The sequence below is a fragment of the Felis catus genome, chromosome D2 (genome assembly GCF_018350175.1).
Source record: "Felis catus isolate Fca126 chromosome D2, F.catus_Fca126_mat1.0, whole genome shotgun sequence".
NCBI classification, from domain to species: domain Eukaryota; kingdom Metazoa; phylum Chordata; class Mammalia; order Carnivora; family Felidae; genus Felis; species Felis catus.
In genome coordinates, this window is record NC_058378.1 from 52,218,230 (window position 1) to 52,244,321 (window position 26,092).

Below are 26,092 nucleotides of genomic sequence, written 5' to 3' on the forward strand. Positions count from 1 at the left end.
GTGAAGAATGCTGGCGTTATTTTGATAGGTATTGCAATGAATATGTATATTGCTTTGGGTAGTATTGACATTTTTAACAATATTTGTTCTTCTTATCCAGGACCATGAAATATTTTCCCATTTTTTTGTCTCTTCTTTATTTTCTTTCATAAGCTATCTATAGTTTTCAGTGTATAGATTTTTCACCTCTTTGGTTAGATTTATTCCTAGGTATTTTATGGGTTTTGGTGCAATTGTAAATGGGATTGATTCCTTGGTTTCTCTTTCTGTTGCTTCATTATTAGTGTGTAGGAATACAACTGATCTCTGTGCATTGATTTTACATCCTGCAACTTTGCTGAATTCATGGATCAGTTCTAGCAGTTTTTTGGTGGAATCTTTTGGGTTTTCCATAGAGTATCATGTCATCTGCGAAGAGTGAAAGTTTGACCTCCTCCTGGCTGATTTGGATGCCTTTTATTTCTTTGTGTTGTCTGATTGTTGAGGCTAAGACTTCCAATACTGTGTTGAATAACAGTGGCGAGAGTGGACATCCTTGTCTTGTTCCTGACCTTAGGGGGAAATCTCTCAGTTTTTCCCCTCTGAGGATATTAGCATTGGGTTTTTCGTATATGGCTTTTATGATCTTGAGGTATGATCCTTCTACCCCTACTTTCTTGAGGGTTTTTATGAAGAAAGGATGCTGTATTTTGTCAAATGCTTTCTCTGCATCTAGTGAGAGGATCGTGTGGTTCTTGTCCTTTGTTTTATTGATGTGATGAATCACATTGATTTGCAGATGTTGAACCAGCCCTGCATCCCAGGTATAAATCCCACTTGGTCGTGGTGAATAATTTTTTTTAATGTATTGTTGGATCCAGTTGGCTAATACCTAGTTGAGGGTTTTTGCATCCATATTCATCAGGGAAATTGGTCACTAGTGCTTTTTAGTGGGGTCTCTGTCTGATTGTGGAATCAAGGTAATGCTGGCTTCATAGAGTTTGGAAGTTTTCCTTCCATTTCTATTTTTTGGAACAGCTTCAAGAGAATAGGTGTTAACTCTCCTTAAATGTTTGGTAAAATTCCCCTGGAAAGCCATCTGGCCCTGGACTCTTGTTTTTGGGGAGATGTTTTTTTATTAGTAATTCGATTTCTTTACTGGTTATGGGTCTGTTCAAATTTTCTATTTCTTCCTGTTTCAGTTGTGGTAGTTTATATGTTTCTAGGAATTTGTCCGTTTCTTCCAGATTGCCCACTTTATTGGTGTATAATTGCTCATAATATTCTCTTACTATTGTTTTTATTTCTGCTGTCTTGGTTGTGAACTCTGCTCTTTCATTCTTGATTTTATTTATTTGGGTCCTTTCCTTTTTCTTTTTGATCAAACTGGCTAGTGGTTTATCAATTTTATTAATTCTTTCAAAGAACCAGCTTCTGGTTTCATTGATTTGTTCTACTGTTTTTTTGGTTTTGGTAGCACTGATTTCTGCTCTAATCTTTATTTCCTGTCTTCTGCTGGTTTTGGGTTTTATTTACGGTTCTTTTTCCAGCTCTTTAAGGTGTAAATTTGGTTATGTATCTGAGACCTTTCTTCCTTCTTTAGGAAGGCCTGGATTGCTATATACTTCCCTCTTACAACCGCCTTGCTGTGTCCCTGAGGTTTTGGGATGTGGTATGATCATTTTCATTGGCTTCCATGTACTTTTTAATTTCCTCTTTAACTTCTTGGTTGGCCCATTCATTCTTTAGTAAGATGTTCTTTAGTCTCCAAGTATTTGTTTACCTTTCCAAATTGTTTCTTGTGATTGATTTAGAGTTTCACCATATTGTGGTCTAAAAATATGCATGGTATGATCTCAATCTTTTTGTACTTGAGGACTGATTTGTGTCCCAGTATGTGATCTATTCTGGAGGACATTCCATGTGCATAAATTTTTTTTTTAAGTTTATTTTGAGAGAGAGAACGCGCATGCAAGAGCAGGGGCAGGGGGCAGAGAGAGGGGGGGAGAGAATCCCAAGCAGGCTCCACACACAGCCTGATGTGGGGCTTGAACTCACGAACCACTGTGAGATCATGACCGGAGCCAAAACCAAGAGTCGGATGCTGAACTGACTGAGCCATCCAGGTGCCCCAACCACATCTTCTTTATCCATTCATTAGTTGATAGACATTTGGACTCTCTCCATAGTTTGGCCTTGTTGATAATGCTGCTATAAACATTGGGGTGAATGTACCCCTTTGAATCTGTATTTTTGTGTTTTTTGGGTAAATACCTAACGGTGCAATTGCTGGATCGTAAGGTAGTGTATTTTTAGTTTGTTGAAGAACCTCTATACTGTTCTCCAAAGTTGCCGCACCATTTTGCATAACCATCAACAGTGCAAGAGGGTTTCTCTGCATCCTCTTCAATACCTGTTGTTTCTTGTGTTGTTTATTTTATCCATTCTGACAAAGTGTGAGGTGGTACCTCATTGTGGTTCTGATTTGCATTTCCCGGATGATGAGTGATGTTGAGCAAATCTTTTCATGTGTCTGTTAGGCATGTGGATGTCTTCTGTGTAAAAGTGTCTATTCATGTTTCTGCCAGTTTCTTAACTGGGTTATTTGTTTTTTAGATGTTTGATAAGGTCTTTTTTTTTTAATGTTTGTTTATTTTTGAGAGAGAGAGTACAAGCAGGGGAGGAGCAGAGAGAGAGGGAGACACAGAATCTGAAGCAGGCTTCAGGCTCTGAGCTGTCAGCACAGAGCCTGATGCCAGGCCCGAACCCAGGAACTGTGAGATCATGACCTGAGTCGAAGTTGGATGCTTAACTGACTGAGCCGCTCAGGCACCTCGATAAGTTCTTTATAGATTTTGGATACTAAACCCTTATCGATAGGATGAGTTTGGGAGTTTTCTTTCTATTTTTTTTGGAACAGTTTGAGAAGAATATTTATTAACTCTTCTATAAATGTTTGGTAGAATTCCCCTAGGAAGCCATCTGGCACAGGACTCTTATTAGTTGGGAGATTTTTATTCAGTTTCTTTGCTGGTTATGGGTCTGTGCAAATTTTCTATTTCTTCCTGTTTCAGTTTTGGTAGTTTGTCAGTTTCTACGAATTTGTCCATTTCTTCCACATTGCCCTGTTTGTTGGCATGTAATTTTGATAATATTTTGTTATAATTGTTTATATTTCTCTGTTGGTGGTTGTGATCTCTCCTCTTTCATTAGTGATTTTATTTGGATCCTTTCTCTTTTCTTTTTGTAAGTTTCGCTAAGAATTTATCAATTTTGTTAATTTTTTCGAAGAACCAGCTCTTAGTTTTGTTGATCTGTTCCATTTTTGTTTATCAATTATTTCTGCTCTAATCTTTATTATTTCCCTTCTTCTGCTGGTTTAGACTTTATATGCTGTCTCTTTTCTAGCTCCTTTAGGTGTAAGATTAAGTTGTGTAGGGACCTTTCTTGCTTCTCAAGATAGGCCTGAATTGTAATATACTTCCTTGTTATAACTGGCTTTGCTGCATCCCAAAGATTTTGGACTGTCATGTTTTCATTTTCATGTGCTTCCATGTATTTTTTAAATTTCTTCTTTGATTTCCTGGTTAATCTGTTCATTCTTTAGTAGGATGTTCTGTAACCTTCATGTATTTAAGGGCTTTCCAAATTTTTTTCTTGTGGTACACTTTAAGTTTCATAACACTGTGATTTGAAAATATGCATGCTATGATCCCGATCTTTGTGTACTTGTTGAGGGTTGATTTGTGATCCAGTATGTGATCTCTTCTGGAGAATGTTCCGTGTGTACTCGAGAAGAATGTGTATTCTGTTTTAGGGTGAAATAAATTCCATCTGGTCCAGTGTGTTCAAAGCCATTGTTTCCTTGTTGATTTTCTGCTTAGATGATCTGTCCATTGCTGTAAGTGGGGTGTTAAAGCCCCCTACCATAATTGTATTGTTATCAATGAGTTTCTTTATGTTATTAATTGATTTATATATTTGGGTGCTTCCAAGTTGGCATGAATATTTACAATTGTTAGATATTTTTGATGGATAGACCCCTTAATTATGATATAATACTGTTCTTTATCTCTTGTTATAGCTTTTGTTTTAAAATCTAGATTGTCTTGTATTAGTGTGGCTACTTCAGCTTTCATTGATGTCCATTAGCATGATAGATGGTCCTCCATCCCCTCACTTTCAGTCTGCAGTTGTCTTTAGGTCTAAAATGAGTCTCTTGTAGGCAGCATATAGATGGATCTTGTTTTTAAATCTGTTCTAATACCCTGTACTAGAGTATTTCATCCATTTACATTCAGAGTGATTATTAAAAGATATGAAATAGGGCCATTGTGTTACCTGTAGAGTTGGTGTTTCTGGTGATGCTCTGGTACTTTTAAGTCTTTGTTGCTTTTAGTTTCCCTCCCCTCCTCTCCCAACTCAAAGAATTCCCCTTGAAATTTCTTGCAGGGCTGGTTTAGTGGTCACAAACTCCTTTAGTTTTTGTCTAAGAAACTCTATCTCTTACTCTATTTTTTTTTTTTTTTTTTTTTTTTAGTATTTTTATTTATTTTTGAGACAGAGAGAGACAGAGCATGAGCGGGGGCGAGGGGGCAGAGAGAGAGGGAAACAGAATCTGAAGCGGGCTCCAGGCTCCGAGCTGTCAGCACGGAGCCCGACATGGGGCTTGAACTTACGGACGGTGAGATCATGACCTGAGCTGAAGTCGGCCACCCAGGCGCCCCTCTCTTACTCTGTTTTGAATGACAACCCTGCTGCATAGAGTATTCTTGGTTCCATATTTTTCCCATTCAGCACGTTGAATTTATCTTGCCTCTTCTTTCTGTCCTGCCAAGCTTCTGTGGACAGGTCTCCTGCAAACCTGATTTGTCTCTCAGTGTTAGGTTAATGACTTTTTTCCCCTTGCTGCTTTCAGGATTCTTCCTTTGTGTATTTTGTGAATTTCACTATGGTATATTGGTGATGCCTGGCTTTTGTTGAATTTAATGGAGCTCTCTGTGCTACTTGGATTTTGATATCTGTTCCCTTCCCCAGATTAGGGAAGTTTTCAGCTGTAATTTGCTCACATAAACCTTCTGCCCCTTTTTCTCTCCCTTCGTCTTCTGGGATTCATATAATATGAATGTTACTACTTTTTTAAATGTTTATTTGTTTTGAGAGAGAGAGAGCACACAAGCCTGGGAAGGCCAGAGAGAGAAGGTGAGAGAGAATCCCAAGCAGGCTCCTTGTTGTTAGCACAGAGCCTGACGTGGGGCTCGATCCCATGAACTGTGAGATCATGACCTGAGCTGAAATCAAGAGCCTGACACTTAACCAGCTGAGCCCCTCAGTCGCCCCCGAATGTTATGTTTTAATAAATCACTGAGTTCCCTAATTCTGCCTTCATGATCCCTGACCTTTGTTTCCCTCTTCTTTCAGCTTCATTGTTTATCTTCTGTACTGGTAATTTGCTCTTCTGGCTTGTCCATCTTCGTTTTTATGGCCTACATTTGGAATTGCCTCTCATGTATAGCATTTTAAATTTTGACCTTACTAGATTTTAGTTCTTTTATCTTTGTAGAAAGGGATTCTCTGGTGTCTTCTATGCTTTTTTGAAGCCCAGCTAGTATCTTTATAATTGTTGCTTTAAATTCTAGTTCAGACATCTTATTCATATCTGCATTAGTTAAATCCCTGGCCATCATTTCTTCCTGTTCTTTCTTTTGAGGTGAATTTCTCTGTCTTGTCATTTTGGAGGAAGAAAAAAGTAATATTAGAATGAAATAAAAATTAAAGAATTAAAAGAATCAAATAAAGGAAGTTAGATCCTAGGTGTGTTTTGGTCTGCTTATTAAGAGAAGCTTGATAGAAAAAAAGAAGAGAGAAAACATTTTTTAAGTAGTAAAATAAAATAAACTTTGCTCCTTCTGTATCCAAGAAAACAAAAATAGCAAAACCAAAACAGAAGCAACAACAACAACAAAAATGAACAAACAAAAAACCCAAATGAAGCTAGATCTCCTTTGCCCTGCAGGTGGAACTTTGCAGCAGTCTATGGTCAATTGACTAAGATAGAGGAAGGGATTTGTGCTGATCTTCTGGGAGAAGGACCTGCTACTCTGATTCTCTGGCCCACATGCCTTAGAGTAGAGGTGCCTGGAGGGCTCAGGGAGGTGGAGCTTGGTGTAATAGCTTCATTCTCCACTTGGTGGCACTGTTTGGCTCACTGGGGTTTGATCAGTGTTGGTGGCCTGATGATGAAAATGGTGTCTCTGGTCTACAGAACAGGAAGTTTGCACCCTCACAGACACACGACCAGTCATTCCTTCTGTGACCCCCCCCCCCCCATTCTGCCAAGTGTGATATTTCACTGTAGCTTTGATTTACATTTCCCTGATGATGAGTGATATTCAGCATCTTTTCATGTGTGTGTTAGCCATGTGTATGTCTTCTTTGGAGAAATGTCCATTCATGTCTTCTGCCCATTTTTCAATTGTATTTTTTTTTTTTTTTTTTTGGTGTTGAGTTTTAGAAGTTCTTTATGTATTTTGGATACTAACCCTTTATCAGGTATGTCATTTGTAAATATCTGCTCCCATTCTGAAGGTTGCCTTCTGGTTTTGTTGATTGTTTCCTTTGCTGTGCAAAAGCTTTTAGTTTATTTTTTGCTTTTGTTTCCCTTGCCTGAGGAGACCTATCTAAAAAAAAAAAAAAATGTTCCTATGGCCAGTGTCAGAGAAATTACTGCCTGTGCTCTCTTCTAAGATTTTTATGGTTTTAGGCTCACATTTAGGTCCTTAATCCATTTTGAGTTTTATTTTTGTGTATGGTGTAAGAAGGTGGTAGTCCAGGTTCATTCTTTTGCATGTAGCTGTTCAGTTTTCCCAACAGCATTTGTTGAAGAGACTTTTTCTCATTGCATATTTTTGCCTCCTTTGTCAATGATCAATTGACCATATAATATATAATCATGGGTTTATTTCTGGCTCTCTATTCTGTTTCATTAATCTATGTGTCTGTGTTCCAGCACCATACTGTTTTGATTACTACAGTTTTGTAGTATAACTTGAAATCTAGGAATGTGATACCTCCAGTTTTGTTCTGTTTTCAAAATTACTTTGGCCATTCAGGGTCTTTTGTGGCTCCATACAAATTTTAGGAATGTTCTAGTTCTGGAATGTTTGTTCTAGTTCTGTGAAAAATGCTGTTGGTATATTTTTTTAAATATTTAGGTTGACATTTATTTATTCTGACAGTGCTGACAGTGCAGACTCGGCATAGGACTTGATCTCATGAACTGTGAGATCATGACCTGAGCCAAAATCGAGTCAGGTGCTTAACTGACTGAGCCACCCAGGCACTCCCTGTTGGTATTTTTTTTCTTTTTTAATTTCAGTTTTCTTTCTTTTTTTAATATAATTTATTGTCAAATTGGCTTCCATACAACACCCAGTGCTCATCCCAACAAGTGCCCTCCTCATTGCCCATCACCTACTTTCCCCTCTCCCCCATCCCCTCTCCCTGTTGGTATTTTTTTAGGGATTGTATTAAATCTGTAGATTGGTGTGGGTGTTATGGGCATTTTAGCAATATTTGTTGAGCATGGAATATCTTTCCATTTGTGTTATCTTCAGTTTTTTCATCAGTTTTATTTTTCAGGGTACAGGTCTCTCACTTCCTTGGTTAACTGTATTCCTAGTTATTATTTTTGGTACAGTTGTAAATGGGATTATTTTCTTCTGTTTCTGTTGCTTCATTATTGGTGCAGAGAAATGCAGCAGATTTCTGTATATTAATTTTATACCCTGCAAGCTTACTGAATTCATCTGTCATTTCTAGTAGGATTTTGGTGAAGTCTTTAGGGTTCTCTACATATAGTATCGTGTCATCTGCAAATACTGACAGTTTTACTTCTTGCTCACCAATTTGGATGCCTTTGATTCCTTTCATGAGAGTATTTTGGCACATGGCTCATCACTTGTCCCTTCCCCCCCACATATTCACTGTCCTTCCAAAATATTATCTCCCTTTCTTTCTGTTCCTTCAGGGAATAGGGCAGTTCTCTAGTGCCACAAAACAATTCCAGCTTCTATAACTCACTGTGATTTTTTTGTTGTTATTACCTAACATCATGATGCAGTGAAAACTTAATGGTTATATTACTTTTATGATCTCAGCAACATTATTTACTGAGAAAATATCAGAGTAAACTATGTCCGATGGTTGTATCTGTTATTGTATTCTTCTCTACAGAATTACCTGATGGTTGCTATTGACTGCTTCATAGCTACCTGAAAACTGTCTTATAATACAAGTTCATGATCTCTTATTTGCAGTTTTGAAATCCGAAGTTTTTTTTTTTTTGTAAAGTGAACCAACTTCTCAAACTACTCATTTGGTGAAAAGCCTGCTCATCTTGAAGAGAAACTTTAAGTCTTTATCCTAGTAAATACGCCATTCACAAATTTTGCTTCAGAAATAATAACATATTTGGGTGCCACCACAGGCCCTGTTGAGGATATTACATAGCATGCAGTATATACAACCTCGGTATTGTTATAAAATTTGAAAAATTATGAATTTCAAAATATATTTGGCTCCAGGAATTTGGGTGAGAGATGATAGACATATGGTGATGGTAAAGGTCTATTCTCATTGGGGTACCTGGTGGCTCATTTGGTTAGGTGCCTGACTGTTGATTTTGGCTCAGGTCATAATCTCACTATTTGTGACATCGATAAACATTAAAAAAAAAATCTGTTCTCACTTGAACTTCCCTTTTTCTGAGCTGCTTTCTATGACTACTGTTACTTCAGTGGCTTAATGAAAAGATGCCTTAACTAAATAAAAAATCTGGATTCTAACCTTGGCTCTACTGTTTGTTAAATTTATGATCTTGGTCAAGTTGATTTAACTATTCTGGTGATAATCTTCACCCAGTGTTCCTTAGACTTATATGGGCTAAGTACGATAATGTAAATGAAAGTGCTTTATTAAAATGTTAATGCTGTACAAATAATTAATAGTACAGATAGTAAGAACGATAATACTTCAAGTTCTGGGAATTCTTTTCTAATAATTTGCAATCTTATTTGTATACTGAGGTGTAAGAATGATATTTGATTATAGTAATAATCCAAGTTATTATTGAGGCCTTTATGCTGTGAATGCTGGTAAGCATGTAACATGGGTGGCTACTGCCATTCTGTGTTGCCGATGAAGGAACTGGTGACCAAAAATTAAACTTTCCCAAGCTCTTGTAGCTGCACAGTTACTGATTTCAGGCTCAGAATCTGGTCCAATTCTGGCTGACTTTCAGTTTTAAATTTTACATGGAGGGGTGCCTGGGTGGCTCAGTTGGTTAAGTGTCTGCCTTCAGCTCAGGCCATGATCTCATGGTCTGTGAGTTCGAGCCCCATGTCAGGCTCTGTGCTGACAGCTTGGAGGCTGGAGCCTGCTTCAGGTTCTGTGTCTCCCTCTCTCTCTGCCCCTCCCCAACTTGTGCTCTGTCTCTCTCTCTCTCAAAAATAAAAAAAAATGTAAAAAAAAAATTTATAAATTTTACATGGAGACAAAATGGATTTAAGTGCCTATTGAATTGCTTTCTCACTTTTGTATATTAAGTCATCTTAAGTACAAAGTGAAAACATGAACTCTTCTTTAAATTGCCGGTAACTCTATTGCTGAAACTGGTTTCATTTTCTAACTTCTCAATCCATTCCTCTCAATAACTGCAGTGTTGAGGCTAAATCTGCACTGTACCTCTTAAAGACTGATGCCTCTATTTCCTTGAAAGGATTCTGATTATCTTTAGTAATTTTTTGTTATGTTTTACTTTATGAAACCAGAAGACTTTATGACAAAGATGCCCTTAATCTTAAGGTTTATCCCATTATGACTGTGTATGCAGGCATACACGTCTCTAAAATATCCTTAAATAAAACGACAGTTAATACAGTTATTTATGAAATCTTATTACCATTAGACTTCTCTGTGACATACCATACCGTTTGTGATGTTAACATTTGGAAGTATTGGCAAGCCTGGCTTCTTAGGGAGCATGAAAGAATAACTTCTAAGCATACCAAACTAGTTTCATTTGGTAAGGACTTAACATCAAAGTGTAACTTTTTTTGTTAAACTAGTAGTTTGGCAATGAAAGTGAAGGAATTTACCATGTGATTTTCCTTTATGTTTTGTCTCATTAGCTTATGACTGTGTGTGTACATACAAGAGTGCTGTCTATGGATCTCTATGTCTCTCAGTGAACTACTTTACTGGAATATCTAGAGTAACTAGTGTTGTAACCACTAAGAGTTATAGCTGGAACTTGACTCATCAATCTAGAAAAGTATGCCAGACATTAATCTTTTGTTCTGCTGACTGGGTCAACTTTTCCATTCCACTTGCATCACAGCCACTTTATGAGTCATTCCAAAATCTCAGTTACATACAGCATTGACTTGTTTGAAAGGCAAACTTTAGCAAGAAGCTTATATTTAGCATGAAGGTATATATGAAATTGAGTTGGAATGTGGGGATTCAAGATATAAGAAATTTCACATAGGCATATGTAGAAGACCAAAAGAATACACTTAAATAAGATTGGCATTAGAGAATATTTGCATAATTAGGTATGGGCCAGCTATTACAAACATGTTAAAAAGCAAGAGCAGAGGTTAAATATTTAGCTGACTTTCAATAAATATTGATTGGACAAATTAATAGAATAGAGCATTATAAATTGTGTAAGAGTTTGGCGCGCATGTGCGCGTTTGTGTGTGTGTTTCTCTTGTGGTGGGCCAAAATAGGATTTCAGACCAAATTTGTGGAAGAACTCAGTGTGATTCTTCACTTTGTTGTAACTTCATTTCAAATCTCCTTCCCTGCAACCCCAAATCATTTGATATGGATATAAATGATGATGAATTTGCCTCCAGGCAGGAAATCAAATCAGGTGTTCCTGGTGGTGGTGATCAGATTGTTGCTTTTTTTCCACATCTACTCATTTTGTGAGCATGCTTGTGGGAAGACAGAAGAGGTGTAGCAAAAGAAAAATGGCAAGATCTTACCCTGTCAGTTTTGCCAGTTAGGGATTTATTACCAACTATTAATTGTGGGAAATTTTACACATTACTGTCTGTGACGTTGGACCATTTCCTCTAAGCAATATGGATTTATTCAACAAATATTTTAGTGCCTAATATGTGTTTACAATTCTTTAGATACTGACCAGAAAGAGACAGGTCTCTACCCTTTTATAGAGCTTAAAATAGGAAACTAAACAAGACAGGAGAAACTCCCAGACAACTAGACAAGCTCTAATAACATAATGAGGTGAGTGTCTGGTAGAGGAAGTAGATGATGCTGCTGGATCCTAGCTAGTGAGGTGAGTGAAGGTCAGGGAAGGTCCTGCTAAAAGTGAAGTCTAAGCTGAGATCTGAAGGATGAGTAGAATTTAACCAGTGAAGAGCAGGGTAAAAGGAAGGAGCAGCAGGTGAAACTCTGGAAGCTGGAGAGAACATGATGGCAGTAAAGAGGAGGTGAAAGGAAATTGGCTGGAGGATAGAGTGTGAGGGAGTATAGATGGCTAGAAGTCTCACCTTGATTTTCAGGTACAGTGAACTGTATTATAATCTGATTTCTGTGTGTCATCAGTTCTCTTTATTCTGAGTTCTAGAAAGGAGTACATTAGCAGGGAACATCAATCTGAATAAAACAACTGGGAAGAAACTACCCCATCTGTGTCACACTAAATAACCACCATTTATTTTTCTCAGTAATGCCCACAGATGCACTCCCCTCTGTCTGATGCTCACTACAAAAATGTTGGGGACTACATGTAACACTAACATAAAGTGCTAATGATTGTTGTGTTAATTATTTAACACAGACCAAAACATTTTTTTCAAAAGCCATTCTTAAGCTTGAATTCACATATAACTTTAGTAATAGTGTTCCAGGTTACAGTTAATTTAAACTTGGTGAAGTAAACAGACTGTGGCAAGAATTTTTCTGTATATTAGTTTACACTGTACTGGATTAATGCTAAATGGTCATCAAACTTGGCAGACTTTCCCTAAGATTAGGGGGAAGTTTTTGATTAGTAGAGTCCTAGTTAGTAGCATACTACAGGTCCATTAACTACTTAAAAAAAAGTTGCGGGAGAGGAATTCCGAGGAGGATAATCTCTAAAGGAGTGAAAATAATAATGAGCTCCTCATTGCACCCCGTTCCCCCACCAATCTAATTAAAGAGACGTGTAAATACAAAGTAACAGCATTAGATTTCCTGCCTAAATCATTGCCTGCTAGAAGACAGGTGCAAAATTAATGAAAATAGGTCAGCCAGCTTTCAGATCTGCAATAGACAGATTGGCCCTGGATGGGCTGTCATACCTTGTGATTTTTTTAAGATCATACTAATAGTGAGCTAAAACCATATTACGTTTTGCAACCATATTGAAAAGGAGATGGTTGCACACTTGTCAGGTGAAGTGAATTCAGCCTCCAAATATTTTCCCAGCCTTATCTGATATTTTCTACTAAGCAGACTTTATGCTGTGCTACTACAGAATCTGCATTTTTAAAATACTAGTTCCTCTGATGATATTTAATTTCTCTAAATCTTTGAAATAAGAAATAGGATTCTCTTGCTCCAAAATCTTGTAAAAATTTATCACCCAGTTGAACCTTTTTGATAAAGCCATATAACAGTTGTATTACTTGACTTATAACTCTTTAAATAAGCTAACACCCAAGAATTGTATACTATAGATTTGCTGTTTTTGTTTTCAGAACTCTTCATCTTGGCTTATACCTATTCTGCCTGATATGCTGCGACACATTTTTCAGTTTTGTGTATTAGAAAGCAGCCAGGAAATTCTGGACCTCATTCACAAGGTACACAGTGAATATATCTGTACTCTTTTCCCCAGTGATTTGGTAGATTTAAAAAATTTTTCACAATCGCTATACTGTTGTTGGTCAGGAATTTTAAGAAATTAGAAATCAAAACATTTGAAAAGTCAGAGATTGCTGTTAGTTTGCTATTACTGTCATATCAAATGACCACAAATTAGTGGCTTAAAACAGCATAAATGTATTACTTCACAGTTCTATAGCTCAGAAGTCTGACATGGGTATCCTCAGGCCAGGGAAGAAATGACAAGAAAATAGTCTTCTTATGGAATATAATAGTTAAATCTACTAGGCAAGTGTTTTAAGCACTTTCTGATAGCCTCAGTAGAGAAAGTAAAATGAAGGAAAGACTTTTCTTTATCACTTATTTTGCTGTTTATAAGTATGCTTATTGATCCTGTGAAGTATCTTTTGGAATTCATTGGTAATACACAGAGTCTGATCGTTTTAGTTTAGATTTGTACTTTTCCCCCTTATTTGCAAGGTGTATTGGGATCTTTTAAGATGAGCCATTTGATATATTTAACTGTTTATAAAGGGAAATGGTACTGTTTGACCTTTCAAATCTGTTAATTGAGTCTCGAATTATTGCCTCTGAGGTGGCTCATTGTTAACAGCCTTGGATTAACAGTGGTGTTATTTCTACAGGCTTTTAATTACATTTAATGTTACGCATCAAGAAAGGTACCTTAGTAAGATCATGAATCAAGACTTACATTGTTCTTAATTTATGCTAGGACATTACCACCTCTAACTTTAGCAGAGGACATCTATCAGGAACTGTTAGATGTTGAAGAGTGTTATGTTGAATATAGGACTGCATTAGTATTGAGCTTTATGATACATGCAAAGGATTTCAACAGCTGAGATTTTGACAACTCTTATGGGTATCTTACATTTTAAATGATTTTTGCAAAATACTGAAGAAAACTCTTGTATTCCTCTCCTTAAAACTTTCTTTTGTGTTTTTTAGTATACAAAACTATCAAAAAGCAGCATTTAAAAATAAGCTTTTCTATTGCTTTTAAAATTGATCTCTGTGCTATTTCCAACCTTTTTTTTTTTTTAACTCAGTATCCCTAAAAATAAGTATTAGATTTTATTACCCCATACTAGAAAAATTTCACTTTTCATGTTTCTCTTTCACTTTGTAGGTTTGGATGGAACTGTTGAGCAAAGCTTCAGTTCATTATGTGGTAGCAGCTGCTTGTCCCTGGATGGGTGCTTGGCTTTGCTTGATGATGCAACCTTCTCATTTACCTATTGACTTAAATATGTTGCTAGAAGTAAAAGCCAGAGCCAAGGTGAGTGTAAAGGGACATAATGTATTTGTATATTTAGGTCTAAATATTAATATAGTAAACTATGTAAGAAATTTGTATTCCTTTATCTTAAGTGTAATTTAATTAATTTAATGTAAGGACAAATTACTGTTTTATGAGGACCTTGACAAAATGCATAGTAATTTTTATCCATTAAAATTTTGGGAAAAGAAATGTATTTTACTGGGATAACAAATGAGAGTATTTTTGCGTATAGAGGAGAGTTGCCTATTAAATTTTAATGATTAATCTTTAATTATAGTTTCCCCTCCTCCCCCCACCTTTCTTTCTAGGAAAAAACATGTGGTAAGGTACGCCAAGGCCAAAGCCAAACTAAAGAAGTCCTTCAGGAGTACATTGCAGGTGCAGAGACCATCATGGAAGATCCCTCCACTAGGGATTTTGTGGTTATGCGGGCCAGAATGATGGCAGCCAAGTGAGTATACAAAAATTGAGAAGGCTTTTAAAAGAACCAAAATATTCTTCTGTGTTTGTCAATACTTCCTCCATCACACTAGTTACAGAGTAAGAAAAAGTGTAATTAAACGTTTTTCTTTTTTTTTTTTGAAGTTTTAAATAAGATTTATATCTTTTTATGAAGATGAAAGAGGAGTTATGTCTTTGTTGTGAAAAGTTATACCTTCAATAGGGGAAACTTTACTTCAAGTAAGTTCTATAGTAACTTCTTTTTTCTCCCTCCTAGGTTGTTAGGAGCACTTTGTTGCTGTATTTGTGATCCAGGTGTAAATGTGGTAACCCAAGAAATTAAGCCAGCTGAATCCCTTGGCCAGTTACTACTCTTCTATTTGAACTCCAAATCTGCCTTGCAGAGAATTAGTGTTGCATTGGTAATCTGTGAATGGGCTGCTTTACAAAAGGTAAGATTTTTCCCCAAAAGTAATGAAGACAAGTTAAGTAAACCAATTTCCATTAGCTGTTAAGATTATTTTCATTATATTTTATAAACAGAACAAAATTTTCTCTGTATAAAAATCCGACAGTTCTAGAAAAGTATTCTAAATTGTAGTGAAACATTATTTCTCTTCCAGTTGCTTTTAACCTTAGACTTTTTTCTTAGAACCCCCAGTTTCGTACCTGAGACTACTAGCTATGACCATACTTAATGTTTGCTCTTGATACTATAATCTGTTAAGAAATGTCCCTCCAAAACAGTCATGTGTATGTGTGGAAGCAGTCCAGAAACTGTTGGTCATTCATTCCTTAATATCTGAACACTACAAAAGATAAGAGGCTTTGAGATTGATTTGTATGAGTAGTAGCAAGGGCAGAATTTTTGGTCACAGGAAGAATAAAACCTCCATCTTTAAAGTCTTCATGTTTCCAAGTAAGCCATTCTCTTGCAGCCCTTTTAACCTTTAACTTCTAATAAGATATGTGATTTTGTGTAAGACTTACTTCTGTAAATCAAAGAAACTTCCTGCTGGCTTTGTTTATTCCATTAACTGGAATTCTGGAAATTTAACTGTCTGCACTTGCTGTGAGAGTTTCTTGTTACTGCCTCTTAGCAGTTTGTCAAAGATATGTCTAAAAGTAATTGAGCCATGCTCTGTTGCATCTGAGACCCCAGCTTTGCCTCTGGAAAGAAGCAAGGCTCATCTGTTTTTAGGCAGGACTCGGTGTGCTGGAGAGGCAGTGATGCTGTGTTTTTGTGCCTCTCAGACTCAGCAGCAAGTGTTGACAGTTCGGTTTCTGGACCCTCACAGAGCTTCTCTGGACTTACTCTGTGAAGCCCAGGCTGACCACCCAGATCCCACAGAACCCCTCATGGCTCACCACTGAGGCCATTCCCCCTCTGGTTGGGGCAGGCAACAACCAGAGAGAGTGGGAAGGGTTAGTTAAATTTGGGGGCAGGTAAGTAGCTTTTAAATTATATATATCCATTTCTACAGTATGGCATGTGAAGCTATGGGTTCAACTGTTAAGAAATCTAATAATGAGTTTTTAAATAACATTTTTAGTGCATGCTAAGTGTTCTTTTCTGACTGATTTCTTTTTACAGTTATATTTTTAAGTCCATGCTATATATATATAAAAACTTGGTATAAATTCAGAGTAAAGTAGGAGTAATTAGGTGCAAAATTTAATGGAATTATAATAGTTCCATGTGCATGTTCTATAGTGATTCATATTAAAATTATAGTAGTTTGGGTGTGATACCTTTTCTCTGCAACTAACGATGTTCTGGGAGGTAACAGAACATAGATTCAAGATGAATAGGAATTTAGAACTTTGTAGTTTGCAAGTGAAAATGTATGCATCTCTAGAATTATGTTTATATATTTGTCCTGAATATTTCTTGTCTGTTATATTTTAGGAGTGTAAAGCTGTTACCCTAGCTGTGCAGCCACGTTTACTTGATATCCTTTCAGAACATTTATATTATGATGAAATTGCCGTTCCATTCACACGAATGCAGAATGAATGTAAACAGCTTATTTCATCATTAACTGATGCACATATTGAAGTTGGTAGTAGAGTAAACAACAATGTTTTTACAATAGATCAAGCTAATGACTTGGTGAGTAAAGAAGTAACTTTCTTAATTTTAGATAGAGCATGAAATAAAGATTAGAAATTTGTCATGTGATATTTACCACAAAAACACTAATTTGTTGAATCTATCCATGGCTTGATAGCCTGTCACTCCTGCCCTTCAGAAAAGTTTTCATTGCATTGATTTTTTTTTTTTAATTTTTTTTTACATTTATTTATTTTTGAGAGACAGAGACAGAGCACAAGTGGGAGAGGGAGGAGGAGATACAGAATCTGAAGCAGGCTCCAGGCTCTAAGCTGTCAGCACAGAGCCCAACGCGGGGCTCGAACTCACAAACCATGAGATCATGACCTGATCCGAAGTCGGACACTCAACCGACTGAGCCACCCAGGCGCCCCTTCTTTTTTTTTTTTTTTTTTTTTTTTTTTTTTTTTTTTTTTTTTTAAATTAGAGGAGGGGGAAGGAATTTTCTTTAAATCTCAGGTTCTAACAAACCAATGTGCCTTTATTAGAAAAACCTGTTCCATTTTTTTTGGTCATTTCTCAGTTTTGCTTAATACTGGCAGAGTATAGAATAAACTGCTTCTGTATAAGTTCCTGAGTATTTCTCAAGCCCTCTCTCAACTTATAATGAAAATATTTAAACATAAAAGTAAGGGAGGGGCACCGGGCTGGGTCAGTTGGAGCAGCATGTGACTCCTGAGTCATGAGTTCAGCCCTCATGTTCGGTGGACAGATAACTTAAATAACGAAAACTTAAGAAAGAGAGAGAAGGTAAGAGAATTACACAAAGAACATTCATATACTCCCCAACTAGATTGCAGAGTTAACATTTTACTAAATTTGCTTTATCACATATATTTGCACTGTCTACTCATCAGTCTGTCTTTTTTGATGCATTTATAAATTAGTTACAGGTATCAGTAAACTGATATATCTATATATGTACCTGAATCATTAAAATTCAGTATTTATGGTTTTTGCTCTTTTATGAGGTAAAATACTATGAAGTCCACAAATCTTAAACTATTTGATGAATTTTAACAGACGATACCTATGAAAACCAAATCCCTATCAAGATACAGACAGTACTGTCACCACTTTGTAGTCAATCCCTGCCTGTCCCTGGCCTCAAGTAACCATCGTTCTGATTTTTCCTCCATCATAGGTTACTTTTGCCAATTCTAGAAATTTGTATAATTGGAATCATAAACTCTGTGCTGTTTGGTTTTAAGGTTTTTTTTCCAGCATGATTTTTAAAAATTCATCCATGTTGTTATATATATCAATAATTCATTTTTTATTATTTAGTTTTATTCCACTGTATAAATACACCACAGTTAAGCCCTTCTCCTGTTAATGAACACTTGGGCTATTCCAGGGTTTTGGCTATTATGAAATAGCTGTTATAAACATTCTTGTACAAGTGTCTTTGTAGACATATTTTCATTTCTCGTGGGTAAATATGTGTGAGTAGAATTGCTGGATTTTAGGGTGGTTGTTTACTTTTATAAAAAATTGCAGACCTTTTCCCAAAGCGGCTATATCATTTTATCTTCTTACCAGCAATATGTGTGAGTTCTGGTTGTTCCACATCACCATCAACATTTGGTGTGGTTGCTCCTTTTCACTGAAGCCATTCTGGTCGTTGTATGATAGTGTCATTGTGGTTTTTACTTTGTGTTTCCTTGATGGCTAATATGTTCAACACTTTTTTATGTCTTAGTGGCCATTTGAAGACCTTCCTGTCTGAAATGTCTGTAGAAATCATTTGCCTGTTTTTAATTAGGTTGTCTTTTTATTACTGAGTTGTAGAAGTTTTTATATATATCCTGAAATACCAATCCTTTGTTAGATAGATGCTTCCTGCATATTTTCTCCCAGTGTGTGGCTTGCCTTTTCTTTTTCTTGTCTTTAGATGAGCAGATATTTTTAATTTTGATGAAGTCTAGTTTAATAGTTGTTTTCTTTTACGGTTATTGTGTTCTGTGACCTAAAGTACCTTTTCTTATCTCTAATTTGTGAAGATAGTTACATATATTTTCTTCTAAAGTTTTGTAGTTTTAGCTTTTGTATTTAGATTTATCATCCATATTGAATTAATGTTTATGTTTACTATGAAGTACAAATTGAATTGTTTGTTTTTCAAAAAGAACCATTTGAAACATTTTTAAAAATTTATTTTGAGAGATAGCCTGAGTGGGGGAGGGGCAGAGAGAGATGGAGAGAGAGAATCCCAAGCAGGCTCTGCACTGCCAGCACTACTTAACCAACAGCCACCCAGGTGCCCCAAAGATAACCAGTTTTGCAAGCATCTTTTATTGAAAAGATTTTCTGTTCCCAGTCCCAATTGGAATTCTCTGGCACCTGTGTCAAAAATTTGTTCAAGTATAGGTGTAGATCTATATCTGTATTCTGTTCAGTCGTTTTGTCTCTCATGCCATCACCAGTGTCTTGATTTTTGTAACTTTGTACTTACTAAGTTCTTAAAGTTAGGTGGTGTAAATGAGTTCTTCCTTTTTGAGTTATCGGATCAGGAACTGAGGCACTTGTGTTGATTCCTGTGAAACAGCAGTCTTCATTTCTTATCCTCTTTTCTAATTAGAAAAAATTATATACTGGAATTTGTTTTCACCTGTGAGAGAAGGCTAAAATTGCTATTTTTTTCCTGAATTATTTTATAAAGTTGTTTTTCTGATTGTTGTAGTTCTTTATCCATTTTGCCTTTGCTTCCCTTCTTCCCTCCCTACTATTTCTGACAACTTTTTTTTCTTATGCTGAAAACTTAAAAAAAAAAAAAATTAATGTTTATTTATTTTTAAGAAAGAGAGAGAGAGTGAGAGAGAGAGAGAGAGAGAGAGAGAGAGAGAGAGAGAGAGATTGGAAGGGTAGATAGAGAGGGAGACACAGAATCCGAAGCAGGCTCCAGGCTCTGAGCTGTCAGCACAGTGCCCGATGCGGGGCTTGAACTCATGGACTGTGAGATCATAACCTGAGCCGAAGTCAGGTGCTCAACCTACTGAGCTATGCAGGTGCCCCATTATGATGAAAACTTTTAAGGTTTACTATCTTAGCAACTTCCAAATATGCAGTTCAATATTACTGACTGTAGTCATCATGCTGTACATTACATTCCCATAACTTTATTATAGAACTGGGAGTTTGTACTTCTTGACCTCCTTTACCCATTCCACCTCCTCCTTATCCCTTTCCCCTCTGGCAACTACCAGTCTGCTCTCTATTAGTTTTGTTTGTTCCTTTGTTTTTCAGATTCCACAGTAGGTGAAATCATAAGGTATTTGTCTTTCTCTGATGTATTTCACTTAGCATAATGCCCTAAAGGTCCATCCATGTTGTTGCAGTTGGGAAATTTCATTCTCTTTTATGGCAAAGTAGTGTCCCATTGTAAATACATACTGCATCTTTATCCATTCATCCATCCATGGACACTTAGGTTGTTTGTGTATCTTGGCTATTGTGAATGATGCTATAGTGAACATAAGCGTGCATGTATCTTTTCAAATTACTGTTTCATTTTCTTCAGATAAATATCCAGAAGTGGAAGTGCTGGATAATCTGGTAGTTCTATTTTTCATTTTTTGAGGAACTTCATACTGTTTTCCATAGTGGTTGCACCAATTTACATCCCCACTAACAGTGCACAAGGGTTCCCTTTTTCCACATCCTTGCCAACACTTGTTATTTCTTGTCTTTTTGATAATTGTCATTTGGTAGGCATGAAATGATATCTCATTGTGGTTTTATTTGCATTTCCTTCATGATAATGAGCATCTTTTCGTGTACTATTGGCTATCTGTATGCCTTCTGAAAAAATACCTGTTCAGAACCTCTGCCCATTTTTTTAAAAATTATTTTATTTATTATTTTTTAAATGTTTTAATTAATGAAATGATTTAATTTACATCCAAGTTAGCATGTAGTGCAACAATGATTTCAGGAGTAGATTCCCTAATGCCCCTTACTCATTTAGCCCATCCCTTCACCATCAACCCTCTGTTTGTTCTCTGTATTTAAGTCTCTTATGTTTTGTCCCCCTCCCTGTTTTTATATTTTTGCTTCTCTTCTCTTATGTCCATCTGTTTCGTATCTTAAATTCTTCATATGAGTGAAGTCATACGATATCTTTCTCTTACTAATTTTGCTTAGCATAATACCCTGTAGTTCCATCCACATAGTTGCAAATGGCAAGATTTCATGCTTTTTGATTGCCAAGTAATACTCCACTGTGTGTGTATGTGTGTGTGTGTACACACACACACACACACCGCATCTTCTTTATCCATTCATCTGTCAGTGGACATTTGGGCTCTTTTCATACTTTGGCTGTTGTTGATAGCGCTGCTATAAACATTGGGGTGCATGTGTCCCTTCGAAACAGCACACCTGTATCCCTTGGATAAGTACCTAGTAATGCAATTGCTGGGTCATGGGGTAGTTCTATTTTTAATTTTTTGAGGAACCTCCATACTGTTTTCCAGAGTGGCTGTACCAGTTTGCATTCCCATCAGCAGTGCAAAAGAGATCCTCTTTCTCTGCATCCTCCCCAACATCTTTTGTTGCCTGAGTTATTAATGTTAGCCATGGCTATTCTGGCTGGTGTGAGGTAGTGTCTCATTGTGGTTTTGATTTGTATTTCCCTGATGATGAGTAATATTGAGCATTTTTTCATGTGTTGGTTTGCCATCTGGATGTCTTCTTTGGAGAAGTGTCTATTTATGTCTTTTGCCCATTTCTTCACTGGATTCTTTGTCTTTTGCATGTTGATAAGTTCTTTATAGATTTTGGATACCAACCCTTCATCTGATATGTCATTTGCAGATATCTTCTCCCATTCAGTCAGTTGCCTTTTAGTTTTGCTGATTGTTTCCTTTGCTGTGCAGAAGCTTTTTATCTTGATGAGGTCCCAGAAGTTCATTTTTGCTTTTGTTTCCCTTGCCTCCGGAGACGTGTTGAGTAAGAAGTTGCTATGGCTGACATCAAAGAGGATTTTGCCTGCTTTCTCCTCTAGGATTTTGATGGCTTCCTGTCTTGTGTTTAGGTCTTTCATGCATTTTGAGTTTCTTTTTGTGTATGGTGTAAGAGAGTGGTCCAGGTTCATTTTTCTGCATGTTGCTGTCCAGTTTTCCCAGCACCATTTGCTGAAGAGACTGTCTTTATTCCCTTGGATATTCTTTCCTGCTTTGTCAAAGATTAGTTGGCCATACGTTTGTGGGTCCATTTCTGGGTTCTCTATTCTGTTCCATTGATCGGAGTGTCTGTTTTTGTGCCTACTGGCACTGTATTGTCTTGATGTCTTAAGCCACTGTATTGTCTTAATGATTACAGCTTTGTAATTCAGCTTGAAGTCCGGGATTGTAATGCTTCCAGCTTTGGTTTTCTTTTTCAAGATTGCTGTGGCTACTTGGGGTCTTTTCTGGTTTCATACAAATTTTAGGATTGTTTGTTCTAGCTGTGAAGAGTGCTGGTGTTATTTTGATAGGGATTGCTTAAGTTTTTATTTTAATTCCACTTAGTTAACATACAGTGTTACATTAATTTCAGTTGTAAAATATAGTGGTTCAACAATTCCATACAACACCCAGTGCTCATCATGACAGGTGTTTTTCTCAAAATCCCCATCACCTATTTCATCCATCTCCCCACCCAGGAAGGGCAATTTTATTTTTTTATTTATATTTTTTGGGAGAAGGGCAATTTTAAAAGGTTAGTCTTAGCCTTGGCTAAGAGCCACTGCTTTTTAAATTTTTCACTGAATCCTGTTTTTTCTCTTACCTTCCGAATATGAGTGTTTCCCTAAGATTTTTATCTCTTATCATTCTCACAAGTTAGTTCTTACCCATGTGCTTTGCTATCTTCTCTTGATCTCTTGATGTTGTTCTTTTAGGCATTTTTAGTTGGATATCTCACTGTCACTTCAGCTTAACCAAAACTGGAATTAAAAAAAAATTTTTTTTGTAATGTTTATTTCTGAGACAGAGAGAGACAGAGCATGAGCGGGGGAGGGACAGAGAGAGAGGGAGACACAGAATCAGAAGCAGGCTCCAGGCTCTGAGCTGTTAGCACAGAGCCCAAGGCGGGGCTTGAACTCACAAACCGTGAGATCATGACCTGAGCCGAAGTCAGAGCTCAACTGACTGAGCCACCCAGGCGCCCCAAAAACTGGAATTTTTTTAACAGTAAAATTCCTTTTTAAATCCACAGTTGCAAATCTTGTTACCATTGTCTTCCAAAAAGCCTCATATGTTCATCTTTTCCCTGTTTTCATTGCGACAACCCAGTCAAGGGCCATAGTACTTCATGACTAGGTCCTGACTCATCTCTGAGGCTCTAGGTGGTCTCTGGTCCATTTCATCCTGCATGTTGTGCTAGACTTGTAAAGTCCTTTAGTGCCACTCTGAAGGCATCCCTCCCCTGCTTAAAAACATTATTTTTGTTTTCCTTTATTTTAGCTTTTTTGTTTTTCTTTTCACACCTTTAAATTCCTCATCTCTTAGCACTGGGTGTTGTATGGAAACCAATTTGACAATACATTTCATAAAAAAAATAATTAAAAATAAATTCCTCATCTCTTACTATTTCTCAAACTTCCTCCACTTAAGTGTAGTTAGCTTTCTTGCAGAAGTATACTATATGCTCACTCACTTTCTGTGCCTCACTCATTCTCCCTTCTGAGTCTGAGCTCCCGTTTCTTTCGTCAGGAATTCCCTACCCTCCACCCTCTATGCTTATCCAGAATTCATCTGTTGACATTCTTCCATTTATACCTTGTCCTCAGGCCATGATTAGCTGTTTTTAGGTCCCTGGACAATGCCTCACTTACCATCCTCACCTCAGTCTGTTTGCCAAGATGACCCTACAACTCCTGACTTACCCCATTCTTTAAAAACATCACAAGTGTTAACTTCGGTGGGACAAGCCTCCACTTATCTTATCACCTGAGAAGAGTTAAGCATCCATTGTGTCTCACGGCAGCCTGCGCTTACCTCAGTTATATGTTATGTTTTCTTATTTACTTATATGTCTGTCTCCCATATTAGTCTCTACATTGTTTTGAGGTTATGAAGACATTAGGTCTTACTCATCTTTTAGTATTTCTCAATAAGCACTTGAGTACTGAGTGAATGAATCAATGAACTTGGGCTGATTGGAAAGCTTTTCCTTAGCTGCTTAGAATCACTAAAAATTGACAAAAGCATATTACATTTAGGACAGTGTTTTCAAACTTTTAGCAGTGAGGTCCTGTTTCCAATAAATCTTATGCAGAAGTTGAATAAATAAAACAGATAATACAAAGTGGAAAGTATAAGCTAGAAATGGTATGTGATTGTGTTTCTGTATAGTGAGGAAACTGACAAGGTCAAGCAGATAGAGCTCAATTTAAAAATTTTCATGTTTTATAATGATAAAATCTTACTTGTGTGCCTGTTTTGTTTTTTATAAGAGGCCAGCATTATCAGTCTTGCCCATACTAGAATTGATAATTTCTTTCTCTTTTAAAGTTTATTTATTTATTTTGAGAGAGAGAGTGAGCGAGCAGGGGAGGGGCAGAGAGAGAGGGAGAGCGAGAATCCCAAGCGGGCTCTGCACTGTCAGCATAGAGCCCAACGTGGGGTTTGAACTCACAAACCATGAGATCATGACTTGAGCTGAAATCAAGAGTCAGACACTTAACTGACTGAGCCACCTAGGAGTCCCAGAATTGATCATTTCTAAGTCTGAAAAATTAGGTTCTCCTGATGGAGGAGGCTTCTCTGACCAATAGTCTTTAGACTGGACCTATTTATAGGGCCTCTCTGTGATTACAGTTACCTGTCAAACAAGAAGACTATTTTTGTTATGCAAGCCCTCACACAGTCTTTAGATGGTAATTTAAAAAACATGGCCCCACATGGGGCTCCTCTATGGCTCAGTCGGTTGAGCATCTGACTTCAACTCAAGTCATGATCTCACAGTTCATGAGTTCAAACCCCATGTAGGGCTCCCTGTGTGTAGGGCTCTCTCTTGTCAGTGTAGCCCGCTTCGGATCCTCTGTTCCCCTGCCCCCACCCCTTCCCTGCTCGTGCGTTCACGCTCTCGCTCGCTCTCTCTGTCTCTCTCTCTCAAATAAACATTTAAAAAAAAGAAAACATGTCCCCACAAAAATTTGTACATTAACCTTCATGAAATAACTTCATAATAGCTAATGGGTAGAAACAACCCAGATATCCATCAACTAATGAATGTATAAATACAATGTGGTATATTTCCATATAGTGCAGGATATTAATTGGCAAGAAACGGGAAAGAATACTACATTCATTACTACAGTACTGATGAATCTTGAAAGCATTGTGCTAAATGAAAGAAACCAGTCACAAAAGATTATGTACTGGATTAGTCCATTTATATGAAATATCTAGAATAGGCACACATATAAAGATAGAAAATAGATAAATGGTTGCATAGGGCTGGAAGGCAATGAAGAATGATTGTTAACAGGTATGAATTTTATTTTGGGTATGATGAAAATGTTCTAAAATTGTGATGGTTGTACAACTCTAACAAAATAAAAATCATTTTAATTGTACACTTTATTTCTTTTTAATTGTACACTTCAGATGGGTCTTTTGTATGTGAGTTATATCTCAGAGTTGTTAAAGATGTATTGAGCAGTCTTTTAATGTGGCTTGTAAAGTAGTCTGATATCACAGGGTTATAGCTTTAGGCAGCTCCTGGTAAGTAAAATATTTGTGAATATTGTACCAGTTTCTTTCCCTTTTTTGCCCCCTCCTACTTGGGCATTTTTACTGGAAGGGAGGTCAAAGAAAGAATGTAAATAATCCAGTTAGCAATACTTAGCCAATTATCAGTAGCTGCCCCCAAAGTTTTTAAGTTGAGAAGAAGAGTTTTTCCCTGAAAGGACATTTGTGAGTTTTGATATTTGTTAATTAGGTTAGTTTGTATTTGTTGATAGTTTTCTCATTTCACCAAACTACTGTGTTGGCCTTCTGTGTAATGTTCTCCTAGACTTATCAGATATGTTGGGGCGCCTGGGTGGCGCAGTCGGTTAAGCGTCCGACTTCAGCCAGGTCACGATCTCGCGGTCCGTGAGTTTGAGCCCCGCGTCGGGCTCTGGGCTGACGGCTCAGAGCCTGGAGCCTGTTTCCGATTCTGTGTCTCCCTCTCTCTCTGCCCCTCCCCCGTTCATGCTCTATCTCTCTCTGTCCCAAAAATAAATAAAACGTTGACTTATCAGATATGTGTAAAGGATAGGTAATTTTGTTGATCTCAGTAGACTTTGTGTATCCATAGCTGACACACAATGATCCGTTAGTTTCAGGTTTACAGTGTAGCATAAGCAGTATAGTCAATGG

General features: G+C 37.0%; 1 protein-coding gene across 2 annotated transcripts in view; it reads left to right on the plus strand.

Annotated features, from left to right (window-relative positions):
* Positions 1–26,092, plus strand: part of BTAF1 (B-TFIID TATA-box binding protein associated factor 1) — a 122,425-nt gene that overhangs the window by 50,762 nt on the left and 45,571 nt on the right. For both annotated transcript variants that reach the window (XM_011287417.4, XM_019813536.3), the window contains 5 exons: positions 12,759–12,863; positions 14,036–14,185; positions 14,497–14,639; positions 14,907–15,081; positions 16,539–16,742. In XM_011287417.4, the coding sequence (XP_011285719.1) occupies positions 12,759–12,863; positions 14,036–14,185; positions 14,497–14,639; positions 14,907–15,081; positions 16,539–16,742 (777 nt within the window). The remainder of the gene's footprint in view (positions 1–12,758; positions 12,864–14,035; positions 14,186–14,496; positions 14,640–14,906; positions 15,082–16,538; positions 16,743–26,092) is intronic.